General features: G+C 43.7%; 2 protein-coding genes and 1 long non-coding RNA gene across 5 annotated transcripts; 2 read left to right on the top strand and 1 right to left on the bottom strand.

Moving 5' to 3' along the window:
- Positions 1–366: 366 nt before the first annotated feature.
- Positions 367–11124, bottom strand: LOC144389507 (uncharacterized). 2 transcript variants are annotated; one of them, XR_013453614.1, is made up of 4 exons: positions 10879–11124; positions 10262–10356; positions 2533–2664; positions 367–800 (listed from the first exon to the last, which is right to left on the bottom strand). It is a non-coding gene; the product is annotated as an uncharacterized LOC144389507 (long non-coding RNA). The 2 variants fall into 2 exon arrangements; XR_013453615.1 differs by having other exon boundaries at positions 367–797.
- On the top strand, positions 767–8917 carry rpz (rapunzel). 2 transcript variants are annotated; one of them, XM_078094557.1, is made up of 3 exons: positions 767–1146; positions 2190–2267; positions 6473–8917. In XM_078094557.1, exon 3 carries the CDS (start codon positions 6525–6527, stop codon positions 7206–7208), a length of 684 nt encoding a protein of 227 aa, XP_077950683.1. In that variant the 5' UTR covers positions 767–1146; positions 2190–2267; positions 6473–6524; the 3' UTR covers positions 7209–8917. The 2 variants fall into 2 exon arrangements, with proteins under 2 accessions (XP_077950683.1, XP_077950684.1); XM_078094558.1 differs by having other exon boundaries at positions 800–1339.
- LOC120810702 (uncharacterized) lies at positions 11055–15137 on the top strand. The gene is made up of 3 exons (XM_040165503.2): positions 11055–11331; positions 12276–12772; positions 12851–15137. The coding sequence occupies exons 1-3, from the start codon at positions 11086–11088 to the stop codon at positions 13539–13541; spliced, it is 1434 nt and encodes a 477-aa protein (XP_040021437.2). The 5' UTR covers positions 11055–11085; the 3' UTR covers positions 13542–15137.
- The last annotated feature ends 3036 nt before the right edge of the window (positions 15138–18173 follow it).

Here is an 18173-nt window from a genome sequence, read left to right as displayed (position 1 = left end):
GGCGGCCCGGATGGCTGCTTCCAGGCGCTAGGAAGTCATTTCTTTGTTCTCCATTGTTCAATTATCCCTGTGAAAAACACTGCATTCATCTCACTTTGGACAGGATTTCTCAAAGTTCTATCTTGTTTTTCCTTTAAACTTTTCCTAGTGCAAGCTATAGAAAACACCTAGATGGAGATTGAGTATAATACTTGGGGAAATATTAAGCTATGCCACAGTACTATTCTCATAAAACAGCAACTATACGGCCCCTGTTGAGTCAAACATCCATCCCTATAATTAAGATGGTGGTTAAATTACGGGAACAACATCTACTTGTGACAAATGAAGAATTAACATGACATAAAAAGAAAAACAAGATTTCCATTTGTTTTATTTGTTTTATTTTAAATTCTTTACACGTTGAATTAAAATCCGACAAAAAATGAGGTATTCTTTTAGTAAATTGTGAAATGCAGTGTTTTATCCCTGTAAATAGGCGTACAGTAAGAAAAACAGATGATTTAAAGCACAGAAAATGATTAATGTTTAAACAGAGAGCTCTTCTGCCCCCCTGCTCCCCAACAACAAAAACAAGTCTTGCAACAGAAGCCGTTCGTCGTCCATCAGCCTAAATGTGACGCGTTTTGACCGCCGACCTTGCACAAGAGCAGGTGTTGCAGCGCAGTTGTTGCAGCGCAGGTGTTGCAGCGCAGTTGGTGTTTGCGTCGCTCCGCGGCTGCGGTCTGAAAGGCGACGCGTCCGACAGCTGCCGCTGCTGCTGCGCATCGAGGACGCGCGTCCGGCTCCAGCTCCGGCTGCTGAATAGAGGGACACGTCATGCGCCCGCTTTCACCAACTGTGCTGTCTGAGCAGATGACTAAAGATTTCTAACGGACAGTCGTGTTTTTAGTGTATTTTCATCCTCTCGCCTTGGAGAGGACGGTTCCCCTCTCGGGCTGCTCTTGAGGCTCGGGGTCCTGGGGGGATATGAGGGGATACGGGTTCTTTAACCTGCTGCAGACGTCAGATCCGGACACGCAGGGAGGCAGAAGCCCTTTATATCGGCGGCTATCTGCTGTTGTGGTATACGACGTAAATAGAGCAGACATTAGACCGGGCTGTTCTTCAACGTTGCTTGCAGCTGCCAACTGAATTTGCATCGAGGTTTGTTTTGGGGGAAAACAGCTTCAACTGCCCGCGCGGCTGCTGCGCGTTTACGGATCCAGTGGATTTGACAGCGTGGATTTTTGCATATGGGACTATATATACGTTTATATTTTGCGCTACATGCTTAGATTATTGCTCTTTGACTTCTGTACAGCACCAGACAAATGGCTACTGTGGCGCGCTTTAATCGGTGCGTTAAAGCTCAGGTCGTTGCCTCCTTAATGGTCTTCTGAATACACCATTTCACTTTGTGAGCTTCGGGATGCTAGTATTACAAAACCTCTATCCAAGTACTTAAAATGTAGTCAGATACGTGCAGTTATTTACTTCAAGATCTAAAGCACTGTCGGGGCCATTCAGGATCAAAAACGTTTCCAGAAATAATTTAAATTCGACATTTATTGGATGTAGCCTTTAATCTTTCAGTGTAATTGGTAACATTTGAATGGAATTATTATTATAATTACGTTTACACTCTTTAAACGTTCTCCTTCTTCTCCAAAGGATTTTAGAGGGCTCTATGTGCACCTGTGCACTTTTGGAGAGGTCCGTTTGGATCTTTAGCTGTCTCTTTGCTAGTATGATTCTAAACTCATGAAAGTATTTTTCTTCCCAACTATTGCGATCCAGTCCACACAATAAGGGTCTCTTCGACTCATAAATACCACCAATGGGGCGTCTGTAGCCCTCCAGAGATGCTTCAAGGCTTGGAAAAGGCACAAAGCGACGCATAAAGCGCCACAGTGCCCAGTTGCGCCTTGACTGACAATTGCTCTTCAGTATCAACTGTATGAGCGCTGGATGGACCACAATAAGTTGAAACAACAGGGGTGGGACATGGTGTGTTCGAGGAGTGGGTTTTTACTATTTAAAGATATTTTCGTGTCATTTTAAAATTGCAATCTTGAGGTTATTTCTAATTGGAGCCAAAAAGGCAATATCTGGGGTTTGGGGGTTATATGGGCCCTTTTTAATCAATTTTGTCCAATTTGTTCACCCCTACATAGTCAACTTACATGGAAGTGTCCTTTTCTTTGCAGGGATTGCTGGGAAGAAGAAGGAGGCTACCGAGGTTGAGCCTTTGGAGAGGGAAGTGTAGCAACAGCCACCCTCAAAAGGTAAGAAATACCACCTCCTTCTATGGCCAATGGCGCCAAATACAATCCGATAAGCAGGTATAGACTCTTTATTCCACATTTAGACAGAGGAATGGAGGTTTTCTGATGTATTTTGGTGTATTTGTGGTGTGATTGAGCTGGGAGGGCCAGGGCACTGTGGAAACATGGAGGCACGGCTAGGGGGAGCCATAGCTGAGCCGGGAGGCGGCTGTCCGGGCCCGAGCTGTGAGCACAGACGGTGCTCTGCTTGTTTTATAGTACTCACAATCAGAAGAACTCCGGAAGATCACTTCATTGTTTATTTGTTTTGATTTGATACACGCATTGTTTGAGCCGCGGTCCTCACGGGGCGAACACTTCCTGAGGAAAGTGTCCCAACTGCCACACGGCCTGTGATCTGTAAACAAAGAGAAAACTGTCGGGCACCACCAGGGAATGGCAGGAAATCGTTTAAACGAGTTAGAAAAACGACTATGTGCCAAATATATACTTTTAATGGAATACAACGTGTAAATGGGGGTGGGCTAGCCTAGCATTGCTGCTATCACAGAAAACATTCAAGATGGCCGCTGCGCCGCAGGTGAGAACAGCGTTGTTCTTCCTGATTAGACACAGAGAGAAGCTTTGTTTACAGCCAACGCGCAGTCAAATGATTCGTGAGCAAAACGTCACATTTCCGTAGAACCTGTGTGTGTGTGTGTGTGTGTGTGTGTGTGTGTGTGTGTGGAGGCACAGTGTTGCAGAAGCTGAGTCACCCGGACACAACTTTTGGGCCTGTAGAGTTTCTCTCTGAGACGTGGATGTCTTTAAAAGGCCATGCTGCTGGAGAGCAGTGATTGGTCAAGCCATCACCAGCTGCAATTGTCCCTTAATTATTTTTATATGTAAAACTAACTTAATTGCACGCCAGTCTTTAACGGCCTTTGCGTTGATTATAAGATGTAACGACAAGTATTTGTAGGTAAAGATGAAATGAATTTATTTGATTTGAACTAAGGGTCAATTGTCTGTTGCAGCTCAAAATGCAAAGAACGAAGATCAAAAAACTAGTTTCACCAAAATCGTTCACTTTGATATTAAACATTGCTAAGTATTATTCTATGGAAATGTAAATTTATGACTTTTATTAAAAGACTAAACTATGTTTTTTCCTAAACAATAATTTTTTACGACATAATATACTGTTTATCATTTGTTATATACTTTTAATGGAATACAACGTGTAAATGGGGGTGGGCTAGCCTAGCATTGCTGCTATCACAGAAAACCTTCAAGATGGCCGCTGCGCCGCAGGTGAGAACAGCGTTGTTCTTCCTGATTAGACACAGAGAGAAGCTTTGTTTACAGCCAACGCGCAGTCAAATGATTCGTGAGCAAAACGTCACATTTCCGTAGAACCTGTGTGTGTGTGTGTGTGGAGGCACAGTGTTGCAGAAGCTGAGTCACCCGGACACAACTTTTGGGCCTGTAGAGTTTCTCTCTGAGACGTGGATGTCTTTAAAAGGCCATGGTGCTGGAGAGCAGTGATTGGTCAAGCCATCACCAGCTGTAATTGTCCCTTAATTATTTTTATATGTAAAACTAACTTAATTGCACGCCAGTCTTTAACGGCCTTTGCGTTGATTATAAGATGTAACGACAAGTATTTGTAGGTAAAGATGAAATGAATTTATTTGATTTGAACTAAGGGTCAATTGTCTGTTGCAGCTCAAAATGCAAAGAACGAAGATCAAAAAACTAGTTTCACCAAAATCGTTCACTTTGATATTAAACATTGCTAAGTATTATTCTATGGAAATGTAAATTTATGACTTTTATTAAAAGACTAAACTATGTTTTTTCCTAAACAATAATTTTTTACGACATAATATACTGTTTATCATTTGTTATATACTTTTAATGGAATACAACGTGTAAATGGGGGTGGGCTAGCCTAGCATTGCTGCTATCACAGAAAACCTTCAAGATGGCCGCTGCGCCGCAGGTGAGAACAGCGTTGTTCTTCCTGATTAGACACAGAGAGAAGCTTTGTTTACAGCCAACGCGCAGTCAAATGATTCGTGAGCAAAACGTCACATTTCCGTAGAACCTGTGTGTGTGTGTGTGTGGAGGCACAGTGTTGCAGAAGCTGAGTCACCCGGACACAACTTTTGGGCCTGTAGAGTTTCTCTCTGAGACGTGGATGTCTTTAAAAGGCCATGGTGCTGGAGAGCAGTGATTGGTCAAGCCATCACCAGCTGTAATTGTCCCTTAATTATTTTTATATGTAAAACTAACTTAATTGCACGCCAGTCTTTAACGGCCTTTGCGTTGATTATAAGATGTAACGACAAGTATTTGTAGGTAAAGATGAAATGAATTTATTTGATTTGAACTAAGGGTCAATTGTCTGTTGCAGCTCAAAATGCAAAGAACGAAGATCAAAAAACTAGTTTTACCAAAATCGTTCACTTTGATATTAAACATTGCTAAGTATTATTCTATGGAAATGTTGTTCCAAAGCGGTAACTGCTGTATAGACTGTAATGAGCCCTTCCATTAACTCCCTCTTGTAACCCGAACAACTATTAGATAGCACATTGTGAATCCTATAACTCTTAAATGAAGAAATTGAGAAAAATAAAAGTCGATTTATATTTATTCTAAGCGCAGATACGGTTCAATGGTCATACGGCGTGCAGGCGGTCCGCAAAAGAAAGAACCGGGATCTCCCACGCTTAAGAAGCCATGGGGCACAACGTGAGGATCGGCACCAAGGAGTCTGCCAAACGAATGGGTCAGCTATCTGCTGATGATCCATTCATCATCAATCCAGTGTAAAAGATGAGCAGATGTGACAAGAAGGATTAGTTTGAGAAGACCCTCCCCCTCAACCACACGTTAGTGTTTAATAATGTCTTCTGGAAAACAGGGACACAATCATTTAAATACACATTTGAATTGAATTTACTGTTAACCGTCAAGTAAATAACTTTTTTATCAGCAGTTATAATAAAGGACATTTATAGGCAGAGCCGATGGCTTTTAGCAGAACTGCAAATAAGTTGTGCAAAAAAGATGCTTCAGAAGCATAGTTCATCTCAAGTTAAAGGGTTAAATCCTGCATCACTGGTTTTAGTCCACTGTGATGGTGCTGAAATGGGATGGTGCATTGCACGGGTGTCTGTTATAGGTTGAAGTACTGCCCCCTCTGGTGGACATGAGTATTTAAAAAAGGGACAAAAAAATAACACGGAAACACACGGTAGCCTGTTCGGTACAGGAACCAGCAGGGCTTTGTGGTCCCCAGCTGTGTCCTGTGTGCGTCCCCAGTGTCAGCACAGCACAGCACAACACATCTGCTGTGCTTATCTTTGTGGCTGTGTTGTAATGTCAGTGGTATGTGTCCGCGGTGCCGTGGCACGCATGCCGAGCCGGAGCCACCCGCTGAGTTATAGAAGAAGATGACAGGATGTTATTGCTTAAAGCGGCTCTGTGTCAAACCGTCCAAAATGCTGCTTGCCTTTGAGGGAAGACGCCTGTTTTTAATCCTGTTCTCACTGCTCCTTCTTCACTCGCACAAGTATCTTAATCATGTCATGTGTTCAACTTTAGCACGGGTATTACGGCTCAGTCAGCCGCGGCACATTTGTCTTTCCACCGTACGGCAGCGCTCCGTCACCTCCCCCATCAGCTGCTGCTATCGGCTCAGCCTTGCTTTTCCATTCAGCTGCGTGCGCTGCGCACCATCTATCGCTGGTGCTGAGGAGCTATCGGCTCCGTCCATCCAAACGCACACGGAGCAGCCTGGTGCTGAAAGACTCGAGCTGCTGAATGGAGCTCTGACATACAGAAGCAGAGAGGCTGTTAACTCCTTCACTGCCAAAAACTGCAACCAGCCAGGGACAAGAATGCGTTCACTTCCTGGTTTAAAAAATATCCCTTTTTGAATCCCTGTTTTGTCTAATGTTTCGAGAATCCTCTTAACCAGGACCACATTGTCTGTCTTGCTATAACAACTTAAGGAGTTTTTTTTCCCTGTTCCTATTCCATTATGATCAATCAGGACGAGAGCAACTAAATGAAAGTAGCTCTGTGTGAATAGTGTCAGTCCACATGTTGTTTCTGACGGATCACAAGTGGACTCCGCTGATCTGTAGCTGTGAAACTGTTGGTCAGGCTAAAGACCATCAATGATAATCAACTACGATCTTTCTTTGTCACAGACGGCAACATCTGCACAAGGTGACGTCCACATCTGCTCCGCCCCTCGACAACATGATGGAAGAGGAAATCCGCGAGGACCATGCCAAGCTGAAGCAGGGCCTGGTCAAAGTCCTCCAGTGCGTGGCCACTATCTCCTCGGCAGCAGCTGTGGTTAACCCCATCTTTGGCGTGGCGGGCTCTCTGATCCGGGTGGTGCTGCACCACGTCGACGACGAGGACATCCGCGTCCTGAAGAACGAGTTTGGCTCCGTCAACCGGGCCCTGGATGGGCTCTCCCAGATGAACAGCAACACGCTGGTGCAGATCAAGAAAGAGACGCTGGACGGGCAGTACTGCTGCGTGGAGGAGAACCTGAAGAACCAGTTCCGGATGTTCATGAAAATGGTGAACGCGCAGCCGGCGCACAGCGAACGCAAGAAGGACGACTTCGTGGAGAGCTACGCCAACGACTTGGGGGACCAGAACCTGCACACGCTCTACGACGGCGTGGTGGGCAAGTCGAAGCTCTTCAGCAGACCGATCCTGGAGGTGTACCTGACGCACTCGCAAGGCGACCGCCACACCATGGAGCGACTCTGCACGCGCCTCACCTACCTATTCTGCATCGGCCTCATCGCCCTCATGGGATACGCCACCGTCATCGGAGACGACGAGGAGGGTCTGAGCGAGGAGTGGGCCGAGAGGATGCAGCATGTGGAAGAGAAGATGCAGGCGGTACTCGCCAGGTGCAAATGAAGAAGAGCTTTTTTCCCTCCACTGCTGCTTTTCCTTCATAGCCGGGACTCTCACGTCCACGCTTCCTCTTAACTTTCTCCCTCCTTCTAAACATTTAAAGTCTTTGCTGAAAAATAATGAGCAACAAAACTACGCTAAAAGCGGTTTCAATTGAAGCAGAACGTTAGAGATAAATCTATAACCAAATCATTGAATCCTATAGTAAGAGATGCATGCTACGTAGCACATTTAATTAAACTTGCATCTAGGAATAAGGTTTAATATGACTGTTCCACATTAAGCACTTTTCTAAAATATTTGCCAATTGCTGTAGTTTTTTGGCATTATTCTTTTACACTACAATATAATCAGTTAGTTGGAAAAGGCAACTGAATAAAACCTAAACGTGAGCAGTAACTTATTTGAAAGAGGCTGCTGTCGTACTACGATCCTGCCACTAGGGGGCCCTATCTGCATTCCATAGAATCCAAAAAGACTTGCATAACACCATATTTTTGTGTTATGCAATTTACATAACTGAGGGAGTTAAAGAAATATATAAATATACACATACAATATTATAAGCAAACCAAAACAAGGAACCGATACCCAGAAGTTTCCAAAGCTATGAATGTAAAGACAAACTAAATCATATAAACATGTGCAATGTTAACAGAGATGTGCCACATGTATTGGATGTTTGCATGGCGCTCATGATACACTATGCATACTTGTTGCTTTCGAAATGTTATGTTATTCGACACTAGTTTCTGATGCCGTACAGAGTTCTTCATTTTTAATAGAATTTCTAATATACACTAAGCGCACACAAACAATCAGATATGTTTAACACTGAATGATACACTAAAATATTTTAGGTCAACTTAAACATTATGAAATGTGCTTCTCTTTTCACTTCCTAAAATGGTTTTATGTTTTATACACAACTGAGGTATTTGACTTTCTAAATGTTGTATTGTAGGAAGTTAAAATGTCACTGGATTAATCCTTTACACTTTATTCCCTTTTACATGTGTAGGGGGGCCGCACTACGTATGTGATGTGTAGATGCAATTACTGATGGGTTTCTTTGGGAGGCATTATATAGGCTTTTTTTTCCCGCCTCTTATGTATTCAGTTAAGCCCGAGCGTTCTGATTGGAGTTCTGGTTCGTCTCGTCAATCACTCATCTGACCAACGGTGCCTGAATGTGCAGATAGTTTTATATTATTTTTGTATGGGTTTTTTTTTTTCCCCGTTGTCTGCCTGAATCATTTGGCTATGATTGCTTGAGGCATCGTGTTTTTGAATTGTGTTCACACTACAGATGTCAAAAGTTATAGTTGAAATATATTTTGTAATTGTGTCTTTCTGTTTTGTTTTTAGCAACAGTGCCCGGTGGGCTTAGGACCCCCAGTCAACTCGACATGTGATCACTAAACGATATCTGGTTGTCATTGATGGCTTTCTACTCAGTTTGTATACATTATACTCACTTCATATACATATGTTCAACACATAACTATTCTTTACTTTCCGGTGGTTCGACGGCTTTGTGCCAAATCTCTTGTAACAGATTTGGTTTACGCTTCATAAACAGTCAGAAGGCTCTTTGAGGAATATTCCACCAACGCCTAAAGGCTTTATGGAAACTCCATATGTGAATATGTTGCTGTTATGTATCTTTGATGCCTGGTGATATACTATAAATAAACGTTGAGCATATAAAACGGGTATGAAGTTGTCAATCATTTAAGAAACCTGCACATGAAACACATCTGGATGAACGGGAAGCCGGAGAACAACCTCTCATTGCTGAACAGAACCGAGCTCCAGAGAGAACATTCCTGAAGTGAAAAAAGGTGGTTTTGAAATGGATGTTTAACTTAAATATGTGTATAGTTTTTGGGTGTTAGTATGCAGTACTTGGGGCTGTTTGTGTGTGTGTTTTATATATATATATATATATATATATATATATATATTAGTGTATATAAAGCTATACGTTTCTAAGGAATAATAAACACAATACAAAATACCAAAATTCAAGTATGAGAAGATGTAAACATTTATATATGCATGAATATATCACTGCTAGTGCTGCTGCACACACTCGGCACAACGGACACGAGTGTTAAACCCCACTAATGCACCGAGGACAAGAAAAACAGGCGAAATAGAAAAACTCAACTGAAATGAAAGTGTTGGAAATATGTGCAGAGTTTTATGGCAGGTTTTCTTTTGGATGTAATTTTATGATTATTTGCCTCTCTTGTTTAAATCTAATTTTTACAGCTGAATTTCTGTGTTGGAAATATCTTAATCTAGAGTCAATAAAGGAAGTCTCTCCACACACATCTTCAGAATAAAAACATTTCATTGATACAATAACATATTCAACGTACTTTTGTACGCCAGCTACTTCCCCTAATTTAAGAATCTGGTATATTTTGTTTGCTCAGAGGTTAGAATTTTGGCTAACTTTGAAAAAAAAAAACTATCTGAATCAAATGTTTGAAAATGTATGGTGCAGTTCACTGATCTATACAGCAGAGGGCGCGCTTCAGCACCACACGTGTTTTCACCGAAGTCCCTGAGGGCCAACGGGACTGAAGCACCAAGTCTGCGGCTCCTGACTCACTGATGATGAAGAAGCCTACTTCTTAACTCGCACACATCTAACCCGTGACCCAGCCAAAGGCGATCCAAGGTACAAGGGTCACACCACGGACACATGGACATAAATACATACGTGTTTTACTTATCTGTAAATAAATATAGCTTGTATATGTTTTATCTGATTTTTACTACATCGTATTATATTCTTATATTGCACCAAGTCAAATTCCACCATGTGTAACATATGTGGCAATAAATGGCTTCCGATCGTAAAATGGGGGTTGGGGGGGCTGCAGGTGAAGTAACACGGGTACAGGCCCCATACTTCAAATCGCTTAAAATCGCTTCATGCTTTTCCAGCTGAACAGGTCTGACACACGGCGCAGAGTCGGGGAACCAAAGCAGGAACTTTTGCACCGCAGATTACTGAGAACGAGAGTAACGGAGATCGTTACCTGCGAGGAGCGCCTTTGAGCCGCAGACGCACGTCGTCCATCACGTGATGGAGCGCAGGCTTCTCTGGAGCTCGTGACGACAAATCTGTTTCCACCTGAATAAAAATACACGTGTGGCGTTTCAGGAAATCTGATAACAGTATTACGCGGGGAAACGAGGAGGATTCTCCGTGTCTGACGTGAAGCTCGTCTTGATGTGGAGGAGAAATGAATTGCGTAATGATTTATTTTTTGTGAGGCGGGTTCAGTTGGACGCAGTGGGGCGCGTCTTTTGCGCGCAGATGGAGGGAGATGTAAAGTCCTCTGAGTGATTAAAACAAACGTAATTCGGTGTTTATTTCTAGAAGCCCGTTTCAACCTCATCTATTTGAGACAATTGGAGAGAGGTGACGCACATTAACAGTTATAAATAAACGATGTGTCGTTGAATTATTCACTACCTGAATGTTTTAACACATTCGGAATCTTATGAAAAATCCAACTGTTTGAGGTGTATTTCTTTCACGCATCCGTTTGGGGATTAAAATGAGATTGTGGTTTAAATCGATAATAATTGCACCAATTTAACCTCCTGAAAAACTAAAAAGAGAAATCAATTCGTTTCCCAGTCGTCTTACCTCAGGTTCGGATCCTTTAACATTCAGCATCAGCTGAACTGCATGATGGTGAGAATGAGACGTCTGCGTCTTTGTGCGTGAGGGACCTCGAGGATTTGCTTAAAATGACAAACGGAAAATGTCATTTGGCTGCGTTGTGTTGAGAAGAGTCTGGATCGTCCTTTCGTGGTGCCTCAAAGACCGCGAAGAAAATGGAAGCGACCACATATGTCACCTCCTGCAGTATGTCTGTCTGTCTGTCTGTCTGTCTGTCTCTCCGTCCGTCTCTCCTTTGCAGATCGTGAGTGCGCATTTGTTCTTCCTCTCTGGATCCTGTTTTTCGGACCCCTCCTCGGCTCCACGCAGGACGACAGAGCGGTGGGAAAATCTTCAAACTTGCAGGAAAAACAACAACTTGTTTACAGCAGTTGGAGCTCATCGAGCCAGAAGGACCAGCGCGTTTATTTCATTCAGGTATACGGATAAAGACGGCATTGTTCTTAACAGGAATGTGATGGATGTCCTTATCTTCCATCAGAGGGGGTAAATATGGCGCAAGGTGTGTCCGATGCTCGGAGGGGATTTGTGCGTAAAAAAACCCTCTTTCCGTTGCGCATTTCATTTGACAGTGAAAAATGGCGCAGCTTGTTCAATCTGTTTTAAAGGATAGTTATATAGATTATTTATTTATTGTATTTCGCACTCTTAATCTAAATATGAAATAGCATTTTCAAATAAAGGAAAGGATATTTTCACTTTGGCCTCTGAGTCATTGAGTCATTGGTACACATTGGTATTTATGTCATTTTCTCAGGCGAGTAATCTCAGCCCCCATTTTGTTTATATGACATCAGTATCTTCTTCACCACGTCAATGCAGATCTAAGGGAATCCTTTTTATATCCTGCAGTTAAGTCTTGTGTTTTTTCTACTGTAGGGCTGCAACTATTGTTATCATGTGTCAAAAATAATAGTTATACTTACAATAGTTATTATAAGTTAGTTTGTCAGTTTTATAAGTGTTGTTTTTTGCTTTTCTGCTTGAAAGAAAAAAGAAACAAACCGTTGAAGGACAAATAGTTTCAACTGTTTTTTATCACCAAGGAGAAAGTGTGAAAAGTATGTGTGATTTTTCAAAAAACTGCTGTCAATGATGAAAGAGGAGACCGATTATTTGAAAAGCCTTCAGTTTCTATTCAATTTGGACTTTAATCCAATTCTTGTGTTTTTCCACTGGAACAGTTATTGGATATCAAAGATTTAGATTGGAACATTTCGAGACGACGTCACTGCGTCTCTTTGAGGGCTTAAATGACGGTTCTAGAGGATAATAATCCACTTTGTCCTTTAATCTCTTCCTATCATCGTCCCCAATGTTTATTTGTCTCGCACTCCATCTTTTGTCGCTGTGTGTCTCAGAACATGACCACTTCTTTGGAGAAGGCCGTGGCCCAGAAGAAGGAGGCCATCGAGGCGGTGATGGACATGTTTCAGAAGGGAGCCGAGGTGTTGGCCAGCGCCGTGGGCGAGCTCTTCCCCCTCTGTGAGGCCGCCGCCCCGGTCCTCCGCTTGGCCTTGGACAATGTCCACAGCAAAGAGGTCTTCTACGTCAAAGAGCAGTTCCTGACGGTGAGAAACAAGCTCGACGTGCTCTCCACCCAACTAGAGGACATCGACTGTGAGCTCAAGAAGGGGAGACTGGATTCCCGGTACTTCTCAGTGGAGGAGAACATCAGGAACCAGTTTCGGAAGTATATGGACATCTTGGAGGCGAAACAGCAGTTCCGGGAGGTGAAGACCAGACTTTTTGTGGAGCACTTTGCCAAAACTGGAGGCGAGAAGAACCTGTTTTTGCTCTACGATGCTCTGATGGGGACAAACGGCTTCGGGGAATCTGTTTTAGATTTGGTTGATAGGTAAATTATGCAAGTTTCTCTGTATTGGAGCAAAAGATGAATTCAACACATATTCAAGTGGTTCCGTTTTTGTTGCAGGTACGTGGCGAGGAACCGTCGTCTCCTGGAAGAGTTCTGCGTCCGGATGAAGGAGCTCCTCTGTTTGGGTCTGATCGCTCTGTTGGGCCACTGTGCCTTAACCCGCGGCCAAGACGAAGAAGACGACAAAATCCAGGAGTGGAGCAGCATTATTGAAGAGGTGGAGTCCAAGATGAAGTCCTCCATCGAGTCCTGTGTCGCCGCCTTCCCAGAGCAGGCGAAACTAGACGCTCAGCGCCTCCTGCAAGAAAAGGAAGAAGACAACCTGGAAAACACGACCCAGCAGCTCCTCGAACTCCTGATGAAGAAGTACGATTGGGTCAGCTGGTCAGTGCGGCTCATCAACCACTCAGGGAGCTCCTACCGGAACTGGCGGGCGGGGCAGCACTTTCACCACGTGGCGGGACAGAACTGGTTCGAGGTGCTCCAGGTGAACGACATCAACCTGGTGGTGTCGTACAGCACCAAACCCCAGCCGGTGCCCCGCGACTGCGTCCGCCAGGCGATGGAGGGCCTGGCCAAGAAGGGCCACGCCCCGGCGGTGGTGGAGGCGCTGGAGGAGCGGCTCTGCGGCTTCGTCGTTCACGCCGTCAGTCGCCACAAGCAGTCTGCAGCCGCGTGGAGCTTTCCTGACGACTGCCACTACTGGGAGAGGCACAAGAACGTGGCAGTGTGCGTGCACTCGGAGTGAAGCCGGTTTAGAGCTTTGGGGGTTTTGCAGCGGAGGGGTGCGTTTGAATTGAGATGCTGCGGATCCGATGGGAAACGCCTGATGGGTCTCGGCACACCCAGGTGTAAACATGTGCATTTAAACCCGCCTTCATTTATAGAGCAACACAACAATCCCGTGTGCAAAATATTGTTGTGTGCATCAGGACTTCACAGCAGTTATTGTTCATATTTTCTCAATATTCATGCCCCTTTTGAAGAGTCACAACATCGGACCTTCTGACTTTCCTTGAAACGTTTCTTTTTAATGAAATCATTTTCATTTTCTTTTTCACCCCTAGTGCTTCAAATTCTGTATTTAAATGAAACCCTGTGCAACAGCTAACAACTGACACACAACTACACTATAAAGGGACCAAACTAGACACCGCTTTCCTGTACCTGAAAAGTAACTATAAGATCAATGTAGTGGAGTGAAACAGTTTCTGCTGAAACTTGGTAGAGTAGCAATGTGAAATAACTTACACAAGTAAAGTACAACTATTAAAGTGCTTTCTACGATGTACTTCAAACCACACACACTGTGTGTAGTTATCTAGAGAAAAAAGCATCGATGCATCCTGATCACAAACATGTATTTGGATTATTTAGTTAAATATTTAGTTATTTTATGCTAAAATAACTAAATCACAAATGCACATTTAATAGTTTTTCTGGGAATTATGATGTGCGTTTATTTGGTGTTGTAGCTTTTCAAATATAAACTGCTCGCGTATAACCGAGGCAGTATCCGCTTGTGACTTACGGGCAACTAACCAACCAATCTGCTCTGTGACGTGTCCATGCTTTTACCGCAGCGTCATGCAGTAATAATCCAGCCTCCCGCGAGAAACGGCCTCTGCACCTGCTCCTCTGACGGGACGGTTGTGCTGAGGCTGCATCTACCGAGCTCCCATTTTGTTTCTGCTCAGCAGGCTGGCCTACATATAACTATGACGGAGGGGTTGGGGGGGACAGAGGAGGGGGGCTACTTTTTCAGGCGTGAAAGAACGAGGGGCTTGGAGTTTGGCACCGGAGACGCAACAATGTGCCTTGAGTTTTAAACACGTTTAAACCGCTCGACCCCAAACAACCGAACCCCGCTGCTCACCGGGGCGGTGCCTGTATCCGTGGAATTCTTTAACGTTATTTTGATGAATGATGATTGTTGTTGTTTTGCACTTTACGCCTTGTGTGAAGGGTTTTTTTTTCTCACTATTGTATGTGATTATTCTTAATCTTATGATATCCTGATCATGCTAAACACTTATTTCTTTGCTCAGTAGTGGGAAATAACTTCCCTGTGCATCCAAAGACTTTCCCAGAAGAGACAAACAGCGCATGCAGTACGTTTGTGAACTAGTTTAAAATCCACTGTGTTATACTGAGCAATGACATAAATAGCCATTTAATCATATCAAAATGTCATGTATCACTACTTAAACCACACTACTGTCTATGTTAAAACCAAATCCTCTGAATAAATTCAGCGCATGATCAATATTTAGCATTGTTGTTAGTTTGTGTCATAATGAAAAAATACAAATTGTAAATGGATATGTAAACAAGTATAATCTAATTCCGGACTCTCTTTCCTTGTACAAATGTGATTTACGCGGCACTGTTAGCGTCAGCGACCATTAAAACAAGGCAGTGCAGACTCAGCAACAGGCTCTCAGACTAATTCAATTGATATTTTACACATAAGTCAGCATTTCCTGACCGCGGGCGGCCCAGGTTTGTTAGCCCATGAATCACTAATATCCTGCAGACCAGTTGCAAAGTGCTCGGCTCAGCTCGACGCTTTCCGTCATGCTGCCCGCGTGGTGCAGGTGCAGCGCGGGTGGAGAAGGCCATGACTCCATATCTCAGTGGATCCGGCGGGTCGTTAGCTGCTCATGAATCCAGCCTGTCACAATCCATCAGGAGCAGTCGGCTTTACGCAGCACAGGAGGAACGAGTGCACTGCGCTCAACCGTCCGAGTCTGCGGTGGAAGAAGCTGCCGGTGGGAAGACGAGGTCGCTATGAGGAGTGTCGGGATCTACGATCCCCCCCGAGTTGGTTGATGCAAAGGATCGCAACACGTTGATCAATTAAAGTCAACAAGTTGACATTTATTTAGAAGAGAAAACGATTACATGAGCAACTCTCCGCAGATATCTGGCTCTAAACTATTGCTTGCAAGCGGGAGGTCGAACACACAAGCACGTATTTCAGCGTTCGGTGTAAATGGCGTCTCCGAGCGGTAAAACCGCTGAGTTTTTATACACATGTGAAGACTATCCTCAGTGCCAGGTACGAGAAGCTGTAAATCAGGTTGAGATAAGAATCCAGGTGAAGATGAGGGTAACACACTGTTACTTTGTTCGAGCGTCTGTGAGAGCAAGTGAACTCCCTTCTTCAGACACAGCTGCATATGGAAACCTGAAATCTTTCTGCTTTTGCACATCAGGGTCAAATACAGACACTTGAGACACGGGTTTAGCACAAGAGAAATGTTCCGACATAGTTTACCATTACATGCATCTCACAGGATGCAATCAATGCACAAAACCAATTTTAGGCCAAAATGATTCATTGGACTTGGTTATAAATTATGTCTACCAGAACCTTTAAACTCACATATAATAAAAAAGTTGTAATGTTGTAAATAATAAGGCATGTTGTTTGAAACAGTCTCAATGCTAAGCTAGGCTAACAGTTGTGTATCAACCTCAATAAATCATTGTCAAAATGTTAAAGAACTGTACAAATGGTGGAAGTTGGACTTTGAACTTCATTGTAATTTATTTCTAAATCAAATGTGTTGGAGTACAAAACCTAAAAAAAAGGAAAATGTGTCACCGTCTGGAAACTTCTGGACTGTCACCCACAACGCTGCACATGTCACCTCGTTGGCACGAAGCCTTTTCATTACTAGAAGTCTCAGACAGGTGACTAACGCGCTTTGACAAATAAGTACTTCAATCCTGCGCTGAAAAAACAGATTATATGGAGCAGCCGGAGCGACGGCCAGACCACAACCTCCAAGTTGTCTGGCAGTGCACCGCTGAACCAGAAAACCGACCCCTGGAATGACGCAACAACAGGCCTGTTCACCTGCTATGATGGCCTACAAACGCGGGTCACTTCAACGACGTTCACCCTAATCCCCTGATCTTCCCCTTTTAATCCAATGGGGTTGGTGTGTTTGGAGGCTAATTTCCACATCATCACCAGGACCGTTAAACCTTTGCGTGTTTTTTCCCCCCTGTGAGGGCAGAGAGAGCAGCGGCGGTCTGTTCCGGGAGCCACAGGATTCATTAGTGGTTTTCCTAGGTAACAACTATTGATCCAGGAGGCTCTTCCCCTGCATAAAAGGCTTCGGCTGGGGGAGCACGTCAATCCCGACTGTCATTATGGGAAGACCAGAGCATCCGTTTACCGACAAGGCCGACTGCATCCATCCTGCGGCGAGGGAGCCGGGGTCGGCTTGTTTTGTGGTTAAAGGAATAAAAGGTTAAATTAAGGTTTCCTGGAGGACGGAGGGCACCACGGGTGGTTTGCAGACAGAGGGCGCTATGGACATTCAGATGTGTGTGCAATAAAGTTCTGAACAAAACCCCACCACGAAATGGTGTGTTCCTGTGGGTCTGATTGAGTGGCATTTTTGGAGGTACGCTACATTTTTTAACAAACGTAGATGACTTAGCATTTGCATCGCTTTTCACGTTCTTCATCCATTTCCAGTTTTTACTTTGGAGTTTCTAAGCAAGTGTAAAAGCTCACGTTGTGATGTGAGACTGTTGATCTCCTGAAAGCAATGTTTGCCTTTTCATTGCTGGCAAAGGCCTCCAGGTTGTATTTTGGGGAAACAACAGAAAGGTAAATCCTACAAACAAAAAAGAAAGAAAGAACACTACTTTCGTTGCCAGCATCTCTAAACGCTGTCTCTAATATCCTCATCTGTCGAGGAGATAGGAAGCCAATATCAATATTTCATAAACAAATGAAACGCTGGATGGACGCTTGCATCAGAGTGGCCCTGGAGGAGGCAGCCGATCAATGGCAGGACGGTTCTGTCTGCCAATCCACAGGCCCGCTCGGGATAATGCTGTTACCCATCAGTGCGAGTGGACCATCGACCAGCCGGCTGCTCTTTGAGTGGACTAATCCGATAAAAAGCACTAAAACATTTGTTCAGTGACACACTGGCTGCAGGTCTGAGGCCAGAACCTCGCTGACTGTTTTAGACATAAAAGGACACAGGACTTTGTTGACCGTACGACATTATAGAGGCGATTTAAAATTTAAAATTAAATGAATGTATGTGACATTTTAAGTTGTACTGCCCAGGCTAATACGAGACGTTTTATACCTCTAATACCTCAGAGGAGTAGAGTGTGGACTAACATACAATTTATGATGTGTCACTATATAAAACTGGGGAAAGCCTTCTATAAAGTTTTTAAATACTTTTCACCTTAGCTGCAGCATTAACGTAAGATGTGCACATTTAGCATCACAATTTATAACCAAGACGCACTATTATTACAATTATTTTATTTTGAATTTATATATGTTACTTGTAACTGAATCCTTTTTACATTACTTTTGCTTAAGTAAAAAAACAAG

This window comes from Gasterosteus aculeatus, chromosome 20 (genome assembly GCF_964276395.1).
Source record: "Gasterosteus aculeatus chromosome 20, fGasAcu3.hap1.1, whole genome shotgun sequence".
NCBI lineage: Eukaryota > Metazoa > Chordata > Actinopteri > Perciformes > Gasterosteidae > Gasterosteus > Gasterosteus aculeatus.
This window is presented reverse-complemented; position numbering and strand designations above follow the sequence as displayed.